We start from the raw sequence: 24,500 nt of genomic DNA, 5'->3' as shown, positions 1-24,500 counted from the left end.
TTGTGATACGGAAGCTTCAGATATTCGGATGTTTGTCGACGCTTTAACAACGGGTAGAGTTTCGGTTAAGCATGCTATAAATTCAGAACATATCGATATAGAGAAAATTCATAGTATTTAGAAGAATTAATGAATAGAACATTTTTTTACTTTGTTGCTATTTTATTATTAATTTCGATTTAAATTATATGAAATAAATATGGAAGAAAATAGTTCATTGTAATTCCAAAAAAATATTTATATATCGAACAAAATTAATATCTTCACTTTTCTATTTTGAAGAGAAGTGTTTTACTATACAATGTTATTCCTCTTCTCTTATCGTGAAAGTATAAAAATTATCGATTTTCTCATAAAATTATAGTCGTGTATAATTATTATTTTATAATAGCTTATATATAGCCAAATAAACTAATTAAAATCTCTAAATGAATTAATTGAAATCTTTAAACGAGCTTCAAAATTACCCATCATATAGTGTTAAAAAATAGACATTCTGCATATAAAATATAAAATAATCAATGATAATTTTTAATAATTTATCTCAATAATTCTTTCGAATCTTATCTTCCTCGGTAATTGCGATCAGCACAACCGAAATACATTTCAAATAAGAAAGCGTGAAAAGTGCAAGGAGAAAAGGGAAAGAGGAAGAAAAGCAAGGAAAGTGGGATCAATCTTTACGGGGAGAAAAAAGGCGAAGCTCGTACACGCACGTACACACGTACGCTTAAAGGGCCCGACACCGCGTGTAAGTCCTTACGCGGACGTGTGGATGTGCCAGACGGGGCCCGGGCCCCGGCGTAACCTGACACCAATGGTCCTCCCCTCCTCTCCCCTCCCTCCTCGTACGCCTTCCATCTACCTCCTAGTCAGGCCCCCTCGGCCCGTTCGTTCATTTGTTCGTTCGCATCCTCACGTCCCAAACTAAATCATAACCGTATTATGCGGCCCGACAATAGGGCCCGCTCTCGCCGTACAGCGAGAGAAGCTGCCTCTAATCCGCCACCGCTTAGACATCTTGCTCATTATCTTTCTATCTTTGTCTCTTCCTCCATCCTCGTCTCGCCCATTTTCTCGTTGCACTTGGAGAACGTCTATATTTTCGGAGATAAATGCTTTTTTTATCAATAACGCAGAAGGAATATAATATAATTTCGACTCTCTCTCTGAGAATTTCTATATGTAAATAAATTATTTGTAAAATTATTATCTTTTATGAAGTGCATAATTAAAACTAAAAACTTTAACAAATATAAATGATTGAGATAAGGATAAGGAAGTATTACTGTTTTTGCTAAAAGTTGAAAACAACATGCAACATTTTTAATAACGCAAAGTTGCATTCTGCATAGTATTCAGTCAAATAAATATTTATAAAGAAAAAAATGAATGCTGAAACTTGGCTCGACTATCAAACTAACTTTTATCGCGTAGTGATCTAAGTGATAAAAAAATAAAATCGGTTTTTATGAATTTCAAGTATCTGAGGCGCCTAAAGTCTCACAATTCTAAATTCCTTTGGAATTATTTTATTAAAATCTAACCCCCAATGCGTTTTCTCTCTCGAATCATCCTTATCAACCCGATGTTAATCTCGCCGAAAATTATTTTGGCAATATACACGTACATCTACACACATCTACGCCACTCATGAAACGTCGCGACACAAAGCACCTATCCACCTACGATTTTCCAGGAAGATTCGTCTCGTTCTGGGGAGGAGGAGAGGGCAAAGGAGGACGCCACGATTTATCTCGCCCTCTTTCTTCCCCCCCCCCCCCTCGGTCATCCAGCCTCACCTCGCCTCGTCTCGCCTCGCGGCAAAACGTCGGGGACGGAATTTAAATTTCACAAATTAGTCCGTCCATTACACCCTCGGTGTAATCGGGGCCGGCTGATCTCTCTCTCTCTCTCTCTCTCTCTCTCTCTCTCTCTCTCTTTCTCGAGGATCTTAGGTTCTTCCTTCCTCGCGCCGGACGCCACGCGGCGGACGAGTTCCTGGAAAGCGTGGGTGCCCTCTCTGCTGCTCTGCCAACCAACCAGCCAGCCCAGCCGGACAGGATCACGATCTGGGCACTCACAAATCATAACGCGGGTGCACCGCAGATCTCACCGCGAGATCCTCGCCTCGGCTCTTCCTCGAGACGATTCCTCTTGTTTCAGCCGCGCTGCGCTGCGCGGATCCTTCCTGGATCTCGCCCCGATGATGGAAACGCGGCCGCGTTTGCCGTGAGGATGCACACCACGTCGCGACCACGCGCTATATACCGAGAAATACTTAATTTTGAAAAATCTCGAAAGCCCCCGAGAGGAGGTACCACCTGAAAATCGTGGATCTAAACATCTACATACAGTCATAAGGCTTACAAGGATATAAATCTTAGCGGCAAGGATATAAATACAGTTCTCCCTCTTCTCGAAGTAGCCCGTTACAAGACAGACTATAAAAAGTAACGAAGTCTTCGTATAGATTGTGCCGATAATAATCATTATGATAAAGATACGGATAATAAAATAAAATGGCTCGGGATGGCCACTCGTAAGGGTAACGCAACGCGTTTTCTCGTTACCGGCCGAGAGATCGCGAACTATCGAAACGGTATTGAGACGAGGATCTCTCACTTCCCCGTTTGCGGATAGAGGGAGAGAGGTTTCTTCGTTTCCTTTTCCGAGGCATCGACCGACCGATCTCGGTGGAGTCGTGCTCGCGAAACAACGAGCTCGATCGGGCAGCACTCGGAAGAGAAGAGCTCGAAGAGGGATCGACGCGGAGGCCCTTCGTGTCCATTTCTAATGGCCCGGGATTTCCTTACACACAAAAGCCCGCGAGGAGAGTGAGTGATCGTCGCGAGTCCCGCGAATAAATTACGTGGCAGCCTATGCGGCTGCATAAATTAATTTCAGCCGGTCTGCCCATAAATATTTCCCCCCTTCGAAATCGCTTCCCCGTCCTCCGTCCGGCACGCTCGTCTAAGCTCGCCTAAGCGTTACCAACATCGTAATTTACATCGATCGCCCGTAAGTGGCGCGCTAATGGATTTATATGCGCGCGTCGGTGATCCACGAATTCGCGATTCTTCGATCTCGATCGCTCTCGATCGCTCTCGATCGGGATGCGTCGCCTAGAGAGGAAACCGTTTCGAAAAAGAAACCTGTGTACAAAAGAATTTCCTTCTCATCATTTTAAATTAAATAAAAGATTAAGATTCTTGTGTTGATAGATCTCTCTTTAACAGTATAATATATTATTTTAATTATTATAATAATAATTATTATAATAATAATTTAAGTCGATTCTGTGTGAAGAATAACATGTTCTCCAAGCATTATTTGTTTATACACTATATAGGTAATTTTATTTTTTTTAAGTAATTTTTTTAAGTTTTTAGTAATTGTATTTTTTGTTAATTCGTGCGTTGTGTAATCGGTTTTATTTTTATACAATACTTAACAGAATTTAACTTAATTTTCAAGAATGCTGCGCCGGGTCGTCCGTATTTCTCTTTCTATCTTTTCAGCGCCTCTGAAAATAAAAATAATTTCTATCGCGGACAACAACGGAAATCAGTTTGTTGCGTAAGCGCGAGAGTAACATTTTTTTTTTCGCGAACATCGATTCTCGAGAACGGGAGCATCATTGCGCTACCACCCGAGACCGCTCCATGGGGTGGTGCATCGCGCCTATTGTTGCAATCGAGCAGATGCGAGGGAAGACCGGTGGTGCGTTGCAGTTCGCCTAGCGCGTGAATGCACCGTCATTACCGGCGCGTAATGATCGCATTGTAATGGTATCAAACTTATTATTCGTCACGTATGGTAACGGGGATGCGCCCGGAAGCCAAGAGGAAAGGGGGGTAAGATGACGATTGTTAATTTTTAAGTTAATAACAGATTAACGAGTCAGTGCCCAATTTATTAGAGACTTTTAATGATAATAAATAAATAATCGGTTATAATTTGACTTTAATCTGTCAACAATAAGGAATAATAAGAAGTATATTTTGAATACATCTATATGTAATTTTGTGGTACTTCTTCGTGAGAAATTACAATTATAATTATAATAAATATATTTTCACTTTCTCTATGCTACTGTAGAATATATTTAAAAATGCATGTAATAATATATTATTATTTTCCATTTTTCATTTTGCTAAATGGATGTTAAATATAGTGATCATGGGCTAAGATAACGATCATGTAAAAAATTACATAATCGTAAATAATTATTTTTGCCTCTAATTTTATTTTATTTAAAATTGTGTGATTATAAATAATTGTTATTTTCTTTCTTGTCTAGATTTTATTTTCTTAAACTCATATTATTATATATGATATTTTTTGTTCATAAGTATTATCTATTTGTATTTTATTGTGTTCAGGCATTATAATAACAGTATAAAACAGTATAAAAACTTTGTAAAAAAATTCATTTTTATTAAAAAGTTAATTTTAATTTTATCATTTAAACTACTAAACGTCATCTTACTCACATATGGAGACAGGATGATAAAATTGACAAGTTTACAAAAAAATTTTAATTATGCAAAACTCTAATTTATCTCCAAATTTTTCAATTTTTGCAGATGATAGGCAAGATTATAGTTAATAAAAAGAAATTTAATCGTTATTTTTACCACGAAAATCAGAATAAATCTTAAGATCGTTTTACGCTTACAAACTTCGCCGCCCAAATATTCTCCAATTATAACGCGCAGTTCAAAAGCAGGCAATTCATTTTTACCAAACGGTTTTGGACACTTTAGAGTTTCAGACACATCTCTCGAAAGAAAGAGGTCCCGCTTTTTCATAGAGCGAAAGGATAAATCGAGAATTGCTACTGGTCGACACAATCTCTATTTCTCTGTAACGGCATTTCGCGAGAAGAAGGGCGACGGGGAAGAGATCATCGTCCTTTGATCCTACGATTTATTTGGATGAACCCGGAAAGATCGGCACTGGATACGAACTGGTAATTATTTTAAAACGACCGTCCTTCGGCTCGCTATTAGGCCTATCAACGATCGCAATGACAGATAAGATCTTCGACCTCCTCTTTGTGCCGATATTTACCAGGGCAGTTCGAATATTCTCTACGATCCTGAAAGAGAGCATCTGGCTTCTCCACGTGACCGGAGGCTCCTTTGTACTCGATTCTTTCCTTATCATCGTGATGATCGCAAACTAGATTCGATCAAAGTATTGATATTTCGTTTTAAACCTTTTTACCAATGTAATTTTGGATTTAATGTTCTTAATTTTTGGATTATCGCAATGTTCTATTTTTTTTCTATCGACAATCATCAAATTGCGCGTATATATAATTTTTGTAGAAAATTAATTTTTTACAATAACACATACGTAATACATACATCTCGAAGGAAATCACATTGTAAAACATTGTGAGATGAAGGCAAACTGCATGTTCTCTCTGAAAACACTGGCTCGTTTTATTCTCCGAAATGGAGCGAAAAATTGAACGTTCTTAGACAACCAAGTTATCGCCTAGGAAACTCGTAAAGAAGACATTCACCGGAATAAAATTTTTCACGGTTTTTCCTCGCATTGATTCCCGATTCTCTTTCCCTTACGGCTTTCTGAATCCGTCAGCGAGGCGAAATAAGAGCAGTCGACGCATGCTCATCGGCCTGTTATAATTTCGGTTCTATTAGCCGCGCGCGATGGGGCCCTAAGGGATTTTCGGAGATCGTAAAGTTAAGCACGGACCCCACAGAGGTGCGTGCATGCGTGCGTATACGCGCGCGCGCGCGCGCGCGCGCGCGCGCGCGTGTGTGTGCGTGTGTGTACGTGTACAGCATGCGCCCATGGTGATGGAACGGGGGCGAGTGGGCCTGAAGAGGGTCCGTTGGGAGAGTATACTGTCAAGTAGCATCTTGACACGGGGCTCACAATGGCTACTTGTTAGCGCGCTGCGCCAACAGCGAGGGGAAAAACGATCCAGACACTTGGCTTTTTCACATCGCGCTCTTGCGTTTCGTTACGGCCGCCTAACTGCCCGGTCGATCTTGAAAAATAATCTCCCGGGAAAGATTTTCGCTTAGCGTCGGCGCCGCGCGCGATATTTTCCCCATGGCTTCCCCATCGGGAATTGAAATTGCAACGCCGTCTCGAGTCCGGATTTCGCGAACGCGATGATCATGAAAAGGCTCGTGATAGAGACATCGTGACTGACGTAATGCGAAGAAACAAATTCATCGCGATCGTATACAAGTTTCGGTATAAACTTCTCGTTACACATGATTCTGATTCTTACGCGTTTTATATTTTACTCAGTCTTTTTTTTTTAAGAATACAACTTAATAAGAAGCATCTGTAGTTCGCTTCAATTTCTTCAAAAAAATAATAAATCATCTGTCTAATTATTTATGTAAATTTTATCAATTATAAAATTCACCTAAATTTTAATATAATTAAAATCTATTTATTTTGCAACTAATTATTTTTTTCAACAATACTGTTCATCACTTACCAGTTCCGATATTCGGCAGCGTCCGAAGCATCCCAAGGTATCCAAAAGACACGGGATATTGAAAAAGGAAATTGTGTGCACGTGTGAATGCAGATAACACTCGCATTTTATTACTTTAAATAACATCAACTTTACTCGATTACAATTCGATCGTACATCGTGATCTCTTACTTATATCTACTTGCGCATCATCGCCTTTCTATCTTCTCTCAAGCGACACGCGCGCACGCGTGCACACACACACACACACACACACACACACACACACACGCGCACGCGCGCGCGCGCGCGCACACATTCGCACACGCGCCCATACGTGCAGCTTACTCGCATGATACATACATACATACATGGATAATCGCACTCATGATCACTCTCGGCAATTCGTCTTAGTTAGTTGTGCAACGTTAGGTTTGTCCGCTAAAATACACGAATGAGAACTGGAGAGGACCAGATGATGGCCATTAATTATCATACTTTGCGGCGCGCGCTCGGTTCTCCTTTCATTCATTCGCTTCTTCGATTGCCCTTCCGCCTCCTTCTCCTATGCGCGAGTTACGTGCGAGTGCGTAATTTGTGCAAGAGTCGTTTACGACTAACATCCTATCCGCAAAATAATTAATTCTTTAACTTTGGTCGAATCGCAGCGTTCGTTTCATACAAAATTTCTTAAGTTTTCGATCGCGATTAAAAAAAAAAAAAAAAACGATGCGAGTTTTTGGGAATAATGACGGCGTGTGAGGAAGAAAAAGCAACTTCCGAAAGGAAAAGAGAAATGAAAGAAGATCTCGTGCTATTGTTCGGAAGCTGCGCGTTTGTGCAACACAATTGGTGTGGACGCTATTAAACAACGCTTCAAATGCGAGAGAGTAAAATGATAGCTTTTTCTGTCAGTAATTAATTCCAGTTGTTGCAGCGTTCATTAGCCAAAGCATTTAGAAACAGTTTATATAATTTCATAAATAAATTTGCCTGTTTAGCTGTTTTGCAAATTTAGCTGTTATGCAAACATAACGCTTATTACTTGTTTGAAAAAGTAATGTAAAATCCGGTTATAAAACTGTTGTACTATATTTTGTGAATGCAAAAGCAATAGCGCATTCTATAGTTTATCAACAAAAAAGTTTCAATCGATTCTTATATTTAATTTAATAATTTGACAAAAACGTATGACCTAACGAGATTAATTTTAATATTTTAAAAAGTGACTTTTAAAAAGTGGCGATACTGTTTTTATAAAAAAATAGAAAATTGTCCCGAATATAAATTTTCAAAATAATTCAAGGTAATTCAGAAAGAATAAAATAAACGATATAAAAATATGTATTACGTCGTGATAATATTGTTATATATATTCATCTGTTATATTTTTATTAATTAAGAAATATGTAGTATTGCGTAGTGTTGATTTCTTCTTTAATCAGACATTAGTATTTTCTATTGTTACATATAATGTGGCACTTATGAATTGTCCAATAAATATTTCAACATAATTTTGAATTATTTCCGCAAAAATTTGTACGGATATAGAGTATAATAAAAAAAAAAAAAAAAAAAAAATGCAAAATGAAAATAACCGATCTGTTATTTTGTAGATTGAAGATACTATTATTTTCCACGTCCCCTCTCTCTTTCTCTTTCTTTCTACCTCAATCCTATCCCCTACCCTGTTTCGTCCCGAGGACTCTTTTATGAGGGAAATCCTTTCTCTCCTCGACATCCTAGATAAGAATCTACAAGGCAATGTCGTAGCTAAAGGAATATTTAGGACATCTGCGCGCGAGATGGCTCACGAATAGAAAGTCGACATTGGAGATGAATGTAAGCGCCTCTGAATCAATTTAAAAGCGACTTTATAAATCTCGGACTAATAATCTTCTTATATTAGCGCGATTTTCGCGATAAAATATAAAAATTAGAAGAAAAGCATTAAATGCATTGTAGAATTCATATTTTTCTTTATCGCAAAAGGATAGAGATTATTGTTAAAGATAAGAAAGATATTATCGCAAAGAGTAAAATAATTATGAGTAACATAATTATAATTATGTTTTTTTCTTTTGGCAAGAAAGCGGCTATAAATATACTTATAAATAATATAAATATACTTTTCTTGAACAAGAAATGAAAAATTCATCTCGACATATCGACTTTTCCGTCTTTGTCACACTCTTGCGTAATATCTCTTTTTTTTTTTTTTTCTTTTCCTTTGCATTCCCTTTTTTCCCATACATAACATTCTCGTTCTCCCTCTCTCTTTCTCACTGTCTTTAGATATACTTATGTACAGACTGCGAACTGCGAATAAATGATAACTTACGCACTATCTTACTTTGCGACAACATTCACTGTCTACTGGGAGTACCCTAGATTCTTCGCACTCGTCCAGGTGCTTTCAATTCGTTCACATCATGCGATATTTCACATTTTCATCTTTAACAATTGATGTGATAGATCTAGAAAATAATTTTGTAAAATAATACAAATAATAATCGCTTTCTCACACAAACCATTTATGGAATGTGAAGTAACGATAAAGCATCTCATAAAATCTATTTCGAATTATATACGCTTCATTACTTTGAAGAATTTCATTGTATATTCTTTCACTAACAAAAATTATTTTAAAAGCTCGTATTATCAGACGTAAAAATCAATTTTTCTGTTTATCGTTATCAAAGTTAATTTTTTAACCATTTCAGAATCGCGGTAACGCGGGAACACACCCGGTAGGCAGCGAATAAGAACGAGATTAACTTAATAATATGCCGAATGCCGTGTGTATTATACATATGTACAGGACAAACACAAAAAAGCGTACGATGTAAGAGGAGCGTATAATTACGGGAAATTAATTAGCGAATCGAATCTATAAGTGGTGGAAGGAGAAGGAGCAAGGGGTGAGTTGCATTCGCTCCGTGTTCCGTGTGCACTTCGCGTAAAAGGAAAAAAAAAAAAAAAAAAAAAAGAGGAAAGAAACGCTGCTTTAAAGCTGCGATTTATTCCGGTCGGGCAAAAAATGGGAAAGTATGGCGCCAAGTATGATGATGGGACAGAAAAGCTGGCGGGATTTTTCGCCCGATGTTTACTTATGGAAATAGTGGTAAACACAAGCCGGTCTAGCCGGCTTGTCCCGCGTGAGTTTTTACGAACTGGGAAAGTAAAATGCTAATATGTCTTTTGCTATTTTCTTCGGAAACGTCATCATCGCTTCGGCATTCTTTGACTTTCACGGATATTTTCGAAGTGAAATATTATTCTTTCGCAAGAAAAATAGAATCGAAGATTTTTCAAGGATAGATAAACAAACATGTTTATAACTAGAAATTAATTGAACAATTTTAAATAAACGTATATTTTTTTTCCACATCTTAATTAGCGTTATTAAATACCGTTCGCTTTGAAAATGACAGATTAATTAATATAAAAGCAATATTGAATATAAAAGCAATATATTAACTCTCTGGTTATATCATGTAAGCAATATATTTCAATATTTTTCAAATAATAATTAATTATGGGACGCGTTGTGGCTCTGCGAGTTAGCGCGAGGCTCGTAAGTCAGAAGTCCCGGTTTCAAATCTCGATCTCGACCGACTATGGCTACGTTCAGCAGAAAAAGTAGTTTTGCAACTGTTGTAAAATCCTTTAATATGATTGTTTATACATTTAGATGTATTCATGAGGAACTATGGGCAAAAATCAATCATATCAAAGATTTTTACAACAGTCGCAAAGCTGCTTTTTCTGCTGAACGCAGCCAATATTTTATAAGCAACGGCTCTCTTTTACGGAAGTCTGGCAAACCGCCAGACCTTCATAGAGTAATTCCGCCGAGAAAAATCCTATTGACTGTTCGGAACCGGCATAAAACAGTAGGTTTCATATATCGGTGTTAACAACACGCACCACGAATGTATGCGAGGATACCCAGAAGGCGACGCCAAAAAACCGGATATATACATATATATATATATATATATATATATAATTATGCATAGAGTAAATCCAGTATTAATGCCACATAAGTTAAAAAAAAGAAGAAGAGAGAATAATTTGAACATCTCTGTTATATATTTTTATATTATATTAGTATTGTATTGTGATTTGTATTGTGATTAGCTTTTTATGTCTATTAATATTAATGAAATCATCGTGAATTAAATCGATTTGTCAATGTAACTATTGCAATCCATGTAAAATGATTATTATAGAGATAATGATTATTATTATAGAGAATGTAAAAACTTAATGGTTACTTTGTGATATAGATATAGAGAGATGACGTAAGTCCTTTCATGAGAAGTATAGCAAAATGCAAGCTCTTGTATTTTTTTTGTTCAGTTTTGATATCTTATATATCCTATCTATTTGGATATATAACATTTTAACACGTAGAATTTATTTTATACCGCAGTACGGACACTCTATAAGCATTTAGCTCAGCTTGCGCAGAGCACATAAAGTGTACGTATTTATCCATTTTTATCTATACGTTTTAATCTTTTCGATATTTGCATTTGCAACAATGCGCACAAAGGTATTGAAGATAATTAAATAATAATAAGTATTAATAATGATAATAATCTAGCAATATAATAAGAATGACAATAGATAATAATACTGTCTAGATAATATCAAAATGCCGATATTTTATGGCCTTTGTAAAACAAGCTGAGGTGATTGGACACAAGAGAATCTTTTCAAGAGAATCTTGAAAAAGAGCCAAAAATCTAAAATATATATATAGATATATATGATACACATATATATATGAGCGTTATTTCTAAATTTTTTATAAGCTGTATATTCAGAATGATTGTATATCCCACTCTTTTGGAATATATAATAAAAATTCAAGAATCTTAAAAAGTTCTTTTTTTAATATAAAAAATAAATATTTTGTATTCTCTAATATTTTTTTTGACAATAGTAGACAGTATAAAGTTTTTACTTATCTTAAACAGAGTAAATAATATATGAATTCTTGATAAATTAAGTTTTCAATAAATGCGGCACATATACCGGAGTTACCCTATTTCCCTATTTCTGCAAAAATCGGGGTTCATTTACGGAATTAAAAAAATTCTTTTGAATGCCGAAGCAGACGCGACGATTTGACAGGTGACTTCATATTTGACGCTCTTCATACGCTCTAAAACACACACCGAGAAAAGCTCAAGAAGGATGCAACAATTTATCCGCGGAAGGCTTTCCTCCTTTATTTATTTGGACATTATCGGATCGTCAAGAAATTATCGTCGTGATAAATAAGACATCTCCGACGCGCTATTTAATAATTAACTTATCAATACATTTATATATCATTCTAAATTAATTATTAAGTATCGCCATACCTTTGAGTAATTTTGCATTGTTTTCACAATGTGTTAAGTAAACTTTAACCTCACTTTTCCTTCTCATCCTTTTCAGCGATAATAATTTATTGGCGATCCAAATTTCGGCAGCAAGCCACTCGAGTAGTACTTTGATCGATCGCAAATCTTGCGCCTCACCGATGTGCATTAAGTCTTCTCTTGGCTCCTCTTGCTCTGAGTGCTTGGGGCCCAAGGTCACAAGGAATGGTACTCGCCCAGCACGAGGCCGCTGTGGTAACTCGCGTGCGACGTGGACATCCCCATGGAGCCCATACCCTGATAAGCGCCCATGCCCATGCCGTTCATCGACATGGTGTTCATGGTGTTGACCCCCTGCATGGTGTTGGACAGCATCGTCGAGGGGCCCATAGGGCTCAGCCCGCCCATGGAAGGAGCGATCGCGCCCATCTGCATCGACGTCGCCGTGTGCGGCAGGGACTTCTGCAGATCCGCGGAGGTTGGCGTGCCGATTAGATAATCCTGCCAATGCAAACGATGACATCTATATTTTTCCGATACGTTTGCTTTGCACTCGTAAATTTTAAGAAAAAGCCTGGAGTTATTATATTTTCAAAAAATTTGTATACGAAGTGTTCCGGTCACTATCACATTTCCTTTTGAACGACGAAGTCCCGAAGTAATATAGAATCTTCGAGAAATTCCTAGAATCGAAAATCTTAATACGAAAACGATTTTCAAATTATAATTGATTAAGGGATTTCAATTGAGCTGTTAAATTACGCGCGCTCATATGCATGTATAATGTACAGTGGAAAAAGGGACACACTTGGAATTTGGAATTTCTTAAAAAGAAATGCGGTAATGGTGGAACACTCTATATATGCACACACATATATATATATATATATATATATATATATATATACAATTTACATACATACATACATATACAAAACTTTTCATATATCAGAAATAATTTTTCGCTCCTGTTTTATGAGACAATAACATGTAACGTTTCCTCCATCTTCAAAAACATGAAAGATATAAAAAAAAGCTTATTTTCTGGCTAATTACATCTCGTAATGTCTCTCTTTTAAAAAAGATTGAAACAACACATATAATTTGAGGTAACATTCGAACGTTGCTTCGTCGTCTTACCTGCGGACTGTAGTACTGCATGTAATCCAATTGACTCTTTTGTTGAGCACAGCTGGGCGGCGGCGGTGGCAATGTGGCCGTGGGGTGAACCAGACCGTGGGGGCCGTGAGTGCCAACCTGAAGATGATGCTGTAGCTGATGATGGAGATTCCTCTTGTCGTCGCCGCTCTCGCTGCTCGTGTCGTGGTGCTGCATGTGCGGATGGCTCAAGGACGAGCCGTGGCCTTGGTGATACGAGTGCGGGCTGGAAACCGAGACGGAAGCTGGTGGCGGAAGCTGATACATGCCGGAGGTTTGCTGATGGTCCACCATTTGTTGCTGCTGCTGCTGCTGCTGCTGCTGCTGCTGTTGCTGAACCGCGCAGGAAGACGGTTGCTGCTGCTGTTGCTGCTGGCTCGACTGCCGCTTCGTTTCGTCACCGCTCTCGCTGCTGGAATCTCCGAGACCCCCGCCGTGCGTTTTATCCTCTCTTTGGCCACTGAAACCAGTGAAAGTAGCGTTTGCCTTTCATAAAAATAGTCATTTTTTGAAAAGAAATTTCGCATAAGGTACATAAGAAATAAGTTGCAAGTTAAAAAACGGTGGACCAAACGCGAGTTCATTTTAACAAATTGTTATATTAACATATATATCAATTAATATATATTAATATATATTAATATATATTAATTGTCATGTTAATATATATCATTATCGGAAAACACGGAAAAAAGAAAATAGCTGTCATAGCTATATTATGTTGTAATATATGGATAGCTAATATTTAGTTGTGATACCTATATTATTTGCTATTATATTTATGTATCAGGAGCAACAGCAAATCGTTTTATTTTTGCTCCTAATATAGTAAATAGGATAGCAAATAATACAGGTATCACAACTAAGATATTAGCTATCCATATATTACAACATATATAGTTACCACATGCAGTTTTTAGCAACGGCAGCTGCTTTCTTTTTTTCCTGCAAGTATGATCTTTAATGAGTATTCTTCTTTTATCATTCGTCTTCCTCTCTTTATTCATACATTATTCATGCGTTTAAATTTAAAAAAAAAAAAATAATAATAATAATTACAAGAAACTAAATTGTAAGAATCAGTGAAACGACTGATCGTTAACCAGTTAGAGAAGAATAATGTATATATTAATACATTCTACTCAGAAATTTATAAGTATGTTGAAAAGTTATCGCCCTGTGAATAAATATGCATAAGCCGCGCCGTTAAGAATGATGCCGATTGCAAAATATTATAATACGCGCTCGTCACCGATTCCCATTAGAAACACGTTCTTCATTATCCCGTTATAAAGACATCCCAGGGGCCCGATTTAATTGCATCCGCAGGCGCGAGCGTCAGCGTTTAAAGCAGCGCCTCGCGAGCAAACCGGCGATGCCGATCGGCGTGGCTGGGGAATCGAAATAATATCGGTTAAGATAAAGCCGGTACCGGCGCGTAAAGTACCGGGAAGAAGGTACATCCTGCCTCTTTCGTACTTGTGAATTAAGGGCGGACACCGAGCGCGTAGGGAGGCAAGGTACGGTCTTAAAGAGGTGCGCGCAGCGGAAAGGGAAGAGGAAAAAAGGGCATGAGAGAAGAGAAGGCGAGAGAGACGCTCTCGGCGTCTCGTAAACTCAATTTAGCGGCCTGGACCTCCTTGAAGCACGTGGGACCTACGGGCCCGGCCGAACCCCTTTTGCCTACTTCTCCTTCTACTCTACTCTTCTCTCTCTCTCTCTCTCTCTCTCTCTCTCTCTCTCTTCCTCCTATCTCCTCCAGGTACCAGCAATCGTTAAGCGCTTGTTTTACAAGTCGTTTAGACGTGAGACTGGTGATACCGCACCGTTCGAGGCAAGTGTTGCGACACTTGTCTACGGGGTGTTTCCGAGAACCGATCTTTGATACGACAGAGAAACTACCGAGGTGATAAGGGAGCACGGGATATCTGGATTTTCGATATCGCAACATTGAAGAGCAATACTGATAAAAGTTCCGTTTAGTTTGCGGTATATCATCATAAAATTTCTAATCGAGCTAACATTAAAAAGACAAAATAAAGAATCCAGATGTGTAATTTCAATTGTGTGTAGACACAATGTATTAAACTTTTTAAATTCATTATTTACTCCAATTTGAAAATATTAAAAATAATGTTAAAAATCAATATAAGTATATCATACAAGTATATCAGTTTATTCGTATATAAGAATTTAAGTTAATATAAATCTGAAGTCTTTAATGTGATTATAAAAAAATTATCTCTCTCTACTCTGAAACTATGATTATTGGTAAAATTGATAAAATTCACACTGACATAAAAATAAATTTATCGAGATTATCAATCTCCAAAGAAATAATTCCCAATAGAGAATCATATATGTATTGTAATCATATATAAAGTAAAAATAAGATTCTGTATACATTGAAACAAGGTATGCATAAAATTGCGTTATCACATTTATTTTTTTTTTTTTCAAAACATCGTTCGTTGGTAATATCTATAATCAGAATTGTGTCGATTTCAGCCCGATTAGAGATGCGATTTCTAATTAGTTCGAAAACATCATCGATTTCTATATCGTCGCGTAAAGGCGAGATCCGAGATGGCGTAGGGCCGATTTATCGTAAAGATCTTCTTCGTACCACCCGTTACATGGTGGAACCTATAACCGGATGGAGGTGTCCCCAGGTATGCCTTATCCGTCCGTAGATCGCGCAGTAAATTTATCCTCGTTGCACCACGCGGCCACGAAAGAACGGAATCTTTCGGGTATTATTATTTTCATTAGGATTTGTGACTCATCGCGTGTAGGAGACATTTATTTCGAAGCTGCATCGCCATGACACTTACTCCGCGTCTCCAGGATCGACGCTTTTCTCGTCCTTCTCTTTTCTCGACGGCCACGTGGATTCGAGAAGAGAAGTCTCTTAAATGATTGGAAACTTGGACGAGGTAACTCTCTTGCGAGGAGAATGATTAATAATTATGCCTATACAATTCTACGAGGTCTTTTAAATCACTTTTCGCTTCGTTATTTTTTTTTAGTTTTTTTTATAACTAATAAATGTACTAAATTCAATCGCGTATTTTGTAAAAGCAGTCGTGAAGTCACAAAATATTAAAGCGTCGATCAATTTCAAGGATTTTTAATTGAAAATATTATATGATTAATAAAATATATTATCTATATAAAATAACAGAAATAAATTTGCAATTTTAATATTTATATCATAAATTTTGTGTATTATAGTATAATGTATTGACGTTATATGATCATATAATATACATTTTATAAAATATTTCACAGTTCGCCATTTTCGTTTTTTAATATATCATATTGAATAAAATTTAAATAAGCCAGTTTTTCACTTTGATCATTCTGTTCATGCTCACGTCGTCCACGTGGAGATCAACGTCAAGGATTATAAAAAATGTTAGGAATGCGAAGAGATTCTATCTGCGGATGGTCCTACGTGAGTCGCTGTTGTCTCCACGAAAAGTGGAGACGAATCGATCTCGGTGACCATCATGGAATTTCGAAGTAAACCTTATTTATATACGGACCAGCCGATTAATAAAACTAGCCGCGCCTTCGCCGTTATCTTTCACACGTCGACCGGCGCGTATAAAATAAAATTAGGATCAATGAGTTTCAGCTATATCATTGAAAACACATAAGCAAATTTATCTTTTTAAGCAAATTTGAATTATTTAAATTAGGTAACATTTATTGCCACTATTTTAGTTTCATTAATTGCCTGAATCATCTACACGGAAAAAATTAGCCTTCGATAGAGACTATATATACTCATATATAAAAAAAAATCAAGACTAAAATTTTCTATTGTAATTTAATATTGTAACCTTCTTAGAGAATTTTCATCTTGATTTAATTGAATTTGTATTGATGCGAATATAGATTGATAATCTCATATATATAAACAAGAATATTATAATCTTTATATAAAAGATTTTTAATCTTGAGCTGAGCAAAGGTAATATGTCAATGCAAAATTCAATCAAATCAAGATTAAAATTTTTAAGAAAATTATAATTATAATTATAATTATTCTTGCTTACATACGAAAATATTCGTCCCGATTCAAAACAATCTTTTTGTGTATATTTTTTTACAGATACAAAAAAATCCGTCGTTCAATTTACTGTAATGATAAACAAATTGATTTTAATACGGTGTTGCATTTAAATTAAAAAAAAAAGTTCGCTTTGAATCCACATCTCCCGAAAATGCTGGGAACGATCCGAGAATAATGCGATGTCGATCCAGCAAATTACGTTGCACGCCATACGAGAGCAGTCTTGCGAAAGGTGCCTTTAATTGGATGGCGCAAATAACGCATAAATAACCGGGGAAACGCGACGCCGCCGTCGCTGCCGCTCATTCACGGCGGTCGACTCCGGGTGAGGTGCCGTCTATATAGGGCGATGGGGAAGGGGGATATTAGCATAATTCCTAATTTAATTTCTCGATAAATTCCTGATCGCATGCTCGCCTCGAAATGAGATGCTATCGCAGTACCGCTAATTCGCGTCTAAGTTTATATCGCCTGGGACCGGCACGGGGCCGGATAGCATCTCCCTTCCCCTTCCCTCTCTCTCTCTCTCTCTCTCTCTCTCTCTCTCTCTCTCTCTTTCTTACTGTCTTTCTTTCCGTGCCCCGGGGCCTTCCTCGTAAAATCGGATTATATCGGCTCCGTCGCCCCTGCGATGTCGCGCACTTTATTCCAGCCTGCGTGCGATATCGTCCTCTGGAAACGAGTTTGCGGGGTCAGAGTGCGAACGAAGATTCCTTAACGAGTTCTCTTTTTCTGACATCTCCTTTTCTCCCTGCACTTTTCCATGCAGTTAAGAGCACCCCGGTGAATAGAAACTCGCATATTTTAAAGAATGGCATGTAAATAGGAAATTAACAAGCGGAGAGAAAGAGAGAGAGAGAGAGAGAGAGAGAGAGAGAGAGAGAGAGAGAGAGAGAGAGAGAGAGAGAGAGAGAGAGAGAGAGAGAGGGTGCGAGAGGGAGGGAGAGGGAATTCCTTCTGGAGATCGCATAATCGCAGATCGTTTAATTTGGTATTTCTCTATGTAACTGTTGAATTTATTTTTCGCATTCCAAAAACCCGACGCAACCTCGCCGCCCTCGAAAAGACCGCCAGTTTCGCCCTCGGGATTACTTAACTCACTGAAGAAGGCAGAAAGGCAAACTCCGGGGCCCGTAGAGCAAATTGAAAATCGGCTGACTCGTTTGTCGGTCCGGGAGGGACCTCGAGGAAAAAAAACGGCGGATTTTCCCGAGATTCTATGGATTTTCTGAAGGTCCGTCCACTCTTCCCGGCAGGTGAGGCCCGGTTGAGGAAGTTACTGGCAGCTGATTCCATAAGCAGATAGGAAAGGAGAATTTCCACGGCCTAAAATAATGAGGGTGCAGCGCACCGTGTACACATCGTACGAGCCTCTGTTTGTAAACTATGGCTCTCGTCTCCCTTTACCTGCGGGATCCCGGGTCCTGTGAAACGTCCGAGCGAATTTCTCGCGCGCGTGCAACGGATACGGGATTATCCGCGGAAAATTCATCGGCGCAAGAAAATCCAAGAATCAACCCGATGCAATTTCGGCTGACTCGCTATTATCTATGCCTAAGCACGCTTTGAGCCATAATCATTGGAATTTTTTATCGCAACATGTGAGCGTAAAAGTCGAGATCTTTTCGAAACAAAAATTGATTTGACGATCAAGATTCAACTGTCTCGTTCGTTTTAAAAAAATTAAAATAGTCACGTCGAAAATGAAAATTTATATTCCTTTCGTGGCAGATTGTTAAACTTACCGAATCACGTAAGATCCAAAAAAAAAAAAAAAAAAATATTTTCGACTCATGAAAATCAATAAATATTTATAACTATAAAGAGTCGTATATCTTGACTCATGCGTTTCACGATTCAATCGTAAAGAGTAATAAAATATTTCTCTTCAGAAAATTTTCGAGTGGTAAAGTTTCGAGGAGTAAACAGAATATACGGAGAAGAATTATGGCGATGCTCACTGACGCGCTGGTAATTATTCCGATAATGAATGGCGCGTCACGTCATTTTATTTGTTCGTGATTTGACACAATTCGACGGAGGAATTTCCTCCGACGATGTGCCAGAGAATCTACGTTTTCATGCCAATTGTCGTACGCGCGAGTCCGAGGTCCGCCTAAATTCGATTCAAGAATTAATACGCGCACCGAGAGACTGTGCCAGTTTTGCACGAGTACAGCGGCGCGGCATGTTTATCTTGCGATAATAGATAACTCATAAATTCTGATAAATGACAGCAATAAGCGTTTGATTCTGGCACCGACAACTGCTTTGTGAGTGCAGGACAATGCGATGCGCGCGTAACGATGTTCATAATTTATTTATTCCTTTGAGTAATCGAGACAGAAACGTTATGTCCTATATATTGTAATGTTATACAATTTGTATAAAAAAAAAAAAGAAAAAGAGAGAGAGAGAGAGCGTTTCATTTAAATCGTTATATAAACAAATAGCTTGAAATCAATTTTTCTTAACAAAAATTATTCTATTCTTTATTTCTTTATTACATTATTCTTCTTTCTTAATATTAAACATTTCTCTTAAAAAAAAAAATATATATATATATAAAATGACATTTAAAAAGTGCAATTTAAAAGTCTAAATATGAATAATAAAAAGTTTTATATAAATTCATATCTTATAAATAACATAAAGTTCACACCTTGCATACATCTTTATTCAATTGCAAAATATATATTACACATTCGTACATAAATTTATATATATATGAATTTGTAATATCTACACGGAAAGAACACTTTTGCTGGCAAATCTAAAAATTTGACCAGATACATACAGATCTGAAAATAATTTTGTTGGCCCAAAATCAAAATTATTTTGTAGAACACTTAAATATAATGATAATACTGCGAAAATAAATGTTTGATCTTCTAACAATCAATTTGAACATCGTATATAATAATTTTGAAGGCCCAAACAAAATCAGTTTTCATATCTGTATCTAGTATCAAATTTTTAGATTTGCCAACAAAAGCGTTCTTTCCGTGTATATATTTCGAATACGTGATCGCGTCTTAGAGCGAAGATTCGTTCGCGTTCGTGCTAGAGGAAACAATCTTCGCACGAAGTGTGAGAAGCAATCCTCACACGAAGACTTTGATAAAAATGAATGCCCGTACACCCCCCCCCCCCTCCCCCCGTTTCTTTTTTTCCCATTTGGATACGCCACCGAGAGGCGAGCGTGGTGGCCTCGTGGCTCTCGGTGGCCGGGCCAGCTTGCCGTTTTCCATAGATCTATCAGAGATGCGTCGTTATTTACGGCGAGATCGACGAGATCTACGCAGGTAGGAGAGACGCGTCCTCACACTCGGCAGTCGCGCGCCGCGGCGTTAAAACGCTTTCGGTGTTTCGAGACTCTTTAATCCGGATTAATCCGCCAAAGCTGCCGATAGTTTTCGGTATACCGCGGGCGTGTCGTCGCACAAGCGGACGGATCTTTCTGTCATCGTCTCGTCGGCGTACACCGCGCCTTTTTTATCGGGTCGAACGCGTGAAACGGATTTTAATCCCGGAAGAAGCATCGAAAAGGGGGACACCCAGCGCGAGTCCTTGACCTTCGAAATATCCCCTGCGAGACTCTCGGTATTCGGGAAGGAAAGCCAGAGAAAAAGGAACGGAAGACTTCTTCATTTTTGGGCTTCTATTTTTAAGTCTTCACCGTGTGAAGATTATTTTTTCTACAATACAAATGTGAATATACAATACAAATGTGAATATGTAAATAAAAAGTTAATATATATATGTGAAAGGAAAGTTTCTTAATTCGAAGCTCTCAACTCGCAATCCGCAAGATTGAAAATCATGATAATGAATCTAAAAGATGCATATAGAACAAATCAATTTTTCCTCGATGAAGAGTTAATTAATAATTTGGAATTATTATTTGGAGTTATATATTATTAAATATTAAAATGTTCCATTAAATTAAAACTTCAAGCTGTCAATCCGTAATAAAATATTTTTAATTCTTAAATGTAATTAATTTGAGCATATCTAGAGAGAATTCAATTCTCCTTGAAATTTAAAAAAAGTTAAAGATAGAATTATGATTTATAAAATCTAATATTTTTTTTATTCAAAATCAGAAAAGATGATATATTAGACTCTAAAATATCAAAATTCATTAACGCAAAAATTGCTATGTTAATAAAATTGATAAAACTCTCTTCCCGAAAAAAAATCTTGGATACCATAGTGTGTTGGCCCATAGTGACTAATGGTCGACATTTTATCGAAATTCTTAAAGCAAAGAAAAAAAGAACAAAGCTTAGAATTATTTAAATTTACAATTTTATATATATATATATATATATATTATTTTATATATATTTCAAATGGAAAATGTATCTTAAATTGGTCGATTATTTGGTTGGTCCCCCATACTTTATAGACCAAAGAACGCTCGCGCGCCGATCGAAGAGGATGAACGCCCAACCGCAAACCATCACAAAGGACTCGTCTGAGATTGAAAGGCGCCACTGAATGCGCAATGTTCCTCCGACCGCCCTTTCGCCGATGAAAAAGAAAAAGGAAAAACACACGAGAGTACGAAAGAAAGAGATAGAGAAAAGGCGGGCACAACCATGTTGGATCGTCCCCAGCCATTTTTGGGAACGAAAAAAAGGCGGGATAGGGGGGGCCCCGCTTCGTGAAAACCGCTTTGAAGAAGACCACGTCAAATCTGACAGCTCGCGGGAAGGGTCCACATGTGGGCACGTAAGGGCCGAAAGGGCCCGCCTCGTCCCCGTTGCTCGTTGAAAAAGAACGAGCCGCTCGAGCGGCTCTTCCCCCCCCCCCCTCTTCGTACCTCCCCCCGCGATCTCTCGTCTTTTCCTCTTCTTCTTGTTCGGTATCGTGGGGGGGAGACAGAGGGGCATTCATTCATGCACGCATTCCCAGAATGCAACGCGCGTGCGAGTGTGCCCGGTACATACACGGGATCCCTAAAGGAAGCTCGCGCGGAGGCACACATGGCGGTGGATAGCGAGTACTTTCACGTTGATGTCTTCGGGATGGGCAAAGTGTCGAACCGAAAAATACTCGAAGTGTAATAACTAAGAATATATTACAATAATGTAGGTAGAAAGTTTGCGAGATATATCAGCTTACGTCAAAATTTGTTCTCTTATCAACACAGCACTTTTTTAAAAAAATTCTGTGCTGAAATCGAAACAATTTTTAAAATATAAAATAATGTGTAAGATTTTATATAAATTGAATATAAATGATTATTTTATATTTTATAAAAACATAAAATTATAAAATATAAAGTAATCTGTGAAAAAAACTAAAAAAAGATGTAAAAAAATTATATACGATGTTTCTAAATAAAACAGATTTGTAGAATAATTAAAAGTTAATACGGATTATGTTAGTAAATAATAATATACAATAAAAATATTTTGTCAAAAATTGTTTTCTGGATTTTTTTATAGAGATAGAAATAAAACATATAGAAATAAGAGACATATAGACTTCAGTCATTTAGAAATTTTATCTAAAAGTGCAGCAGACGTATATATATATATATATATATATATATATAATATTTTTCGTCAATACAAGGTTTAAATATGCTTTTATGAGAATTGTATAAGTCAAGAGACACTACGACCTTGACGAGGTTGAGCCGCGCCCAATTCCCGCATACGAATATGACGCGGAAGTGACGTGCCGTCGCGGAAAATCGCTCGACGTCTGCACGATTTCCTTCAGCGCGTCTGTCTTGCTTCTCTCGCGCGGTTTTTCGAGACTTGTCTGGTTGCACAACGCACGAGGCCGAACGCGCTCTCGATGCAGAAATATAAACGAACTGCGTGACTGCGGCGGATTTAGGCCGAGTAGCATTCTGACAATTATTGCAACCAGAAAATCCTGGTCACGTGAATTTGCAAAGGCTTCGAAAATAATATCATCTTTATCAACTTTAATAAGTCTATTATCTTCAAAATACAAAACTCCAATATAATCAATAAAATAAATATTTTCTGTAATCAAAAAAAAAAAAGATAAAAATCGAGTACCCCCCTCTCTCTCTCTCTCTCTCTCTCTCTCTCTCTCTCTGCGTTTCAGGGAATCGCAGAGATGCGAGCTTTTACGATAATCCGTCGTTTAATTCATCGCCTTAATTACGACATAATGCGATTTAGTGGATTAATTAACGTGAAAGATTTGACATTTAGAGTCCCCAGGACTTGGAAGCGGATACGGCAGCGGTGGCGTACTACGACACACGGCGTTGAAGTCGAGTTCTCTGGTTACAGACACGGGCAGCGCGCTGCCCAGACACCGTGCCCGCTGTAACCGTAAACCAGGGAATGGTACCAGTATTCGCGGCTATTTCGGGGCCACGTCGACGCTACGATTTGAACGAGTGTCTCCTTCCGCTTGACCCGAAAGCATCTTTATTCGCACGCGGAAATTCGCTCGCGTCATTCGCGAAAAGGCGAGTGCGATCGTAGAATGCGCCTTCGGTCACGCACGATGATGCATGCCATCGATCTCCCGTCGAGGTATTTGCTAATAATTCATATAACCCGGCGATTTAATAACAAACGTTATTTCTATCGAAATTCAGACGCTCGCTAATATGTAATATACGCGAACGAAATGTTATGAAGAAATAAGAAGAAAGAAAAGAACAAATGGACTGTAATATACCGTCAAATATGTTGGATGTAGGTTAGACATTTGAAATACTATATCACGTTAGTATATAGCATATTTAGTATAAAATAGGAGGCATTTATATTAATCTAATAAGTCATATATATCACATTTTAATTATTACGTGCATTATAAAATCTAATATTGAAAGATCAATTATCTAAAATATAGAATAAAATATAGAATAAAAATATTACATGCACTATAAAATCTAATATTGAAAGATCAATTATCTAAAATATAGAATAAAAGGATTAATTTTAATCACGCATTATCTATTGATGCGAAGGAAAGGTGGACTTACTTAAAATAATTTGATGTAAATAATTTTTACACAATTACGTCACTGACTACTAAAGTCAGATTTAGATGCGATATTAAATAATGTTTTTTTTCTTTTTTTCTTGAAGAACCGTGTCATTATTTCACTATCTAATATACACATTTATTTAACCATTTTAAAGAAATAAGAAAATTTTTTTGTTAATATTTTGAGCGATTAACAACGACAGATGCGACAGTCGTCGGAGTTAGCCAGTCAGACGCCATGTCGAAAGTACCTACGTAGGGCGTACCGGGTGTACGAAGGGCGAGGTAAAGTAGCGCCACCCTCTTTGTGTCACCGACGAGTCTCTGCTTTTCAGAAGGAGTCAATATTGGCGCAGCCACCCCTGTCTCTCTAACCCTTACCGACCACCCCCTCCCCCCGGATCGTTACCGCCCT

General features: G+C 37.6%; 1 protein-coding gene across 1 annotated transcript in view; it reads right to left on the bottom strand.

The window, feature by feature from the left end:
• Nucleotides 1–6,581: 6,581 nt before the first annotated feature.
• so (SIX homeobox 1 protein sine oculis) overlaps nucleotides 6,582–24,500 on the bottom strand; it is a 30,109-nt gene continuing 12,190 nt past the window's right edge. Inside the window, exons 3-4 of the mRNA XM_089078453.1 lie at nucleotides 12,991–13,468; nucleotides 6,582–12,351 (exon numbers count right to left, since the gene is read on the bottom strand). Of these exons, the coding sequence (XP_088934579.1) occupies nucleotides 12,067–12,351; nucleotides 12,991–13,468 (763 nt within the window). The 3' untranslated portion in view covers nucleotides 6,582–12,066. The remainder of the gene's footprint in view (nucleotides 12,352–12,990; nucleotides 13,469–24,500) is intronic.

This window comes from Pogonomyrmex barbatus, unplaced genomic scaffold (assembly GCF_055798465.1).
Source record: "Pogonomyrmex barbatus isolate J1 unplaced genomic scaffold, ASM5579846v1 scaffold23, whole genome shotgun sequence".
Classification (NCBI taxonomy): Eukaryota; Metazoa; Arthropoda; class Insecta; order Hymenoptera; family Formicidae; genus Pogonomyrmex; species Pogonomyrmex barbatus.
Note: the sequence above shows the minus strand (reverse complement) of the source record. Positions and strands in the feature narration are given on the sequence as shown.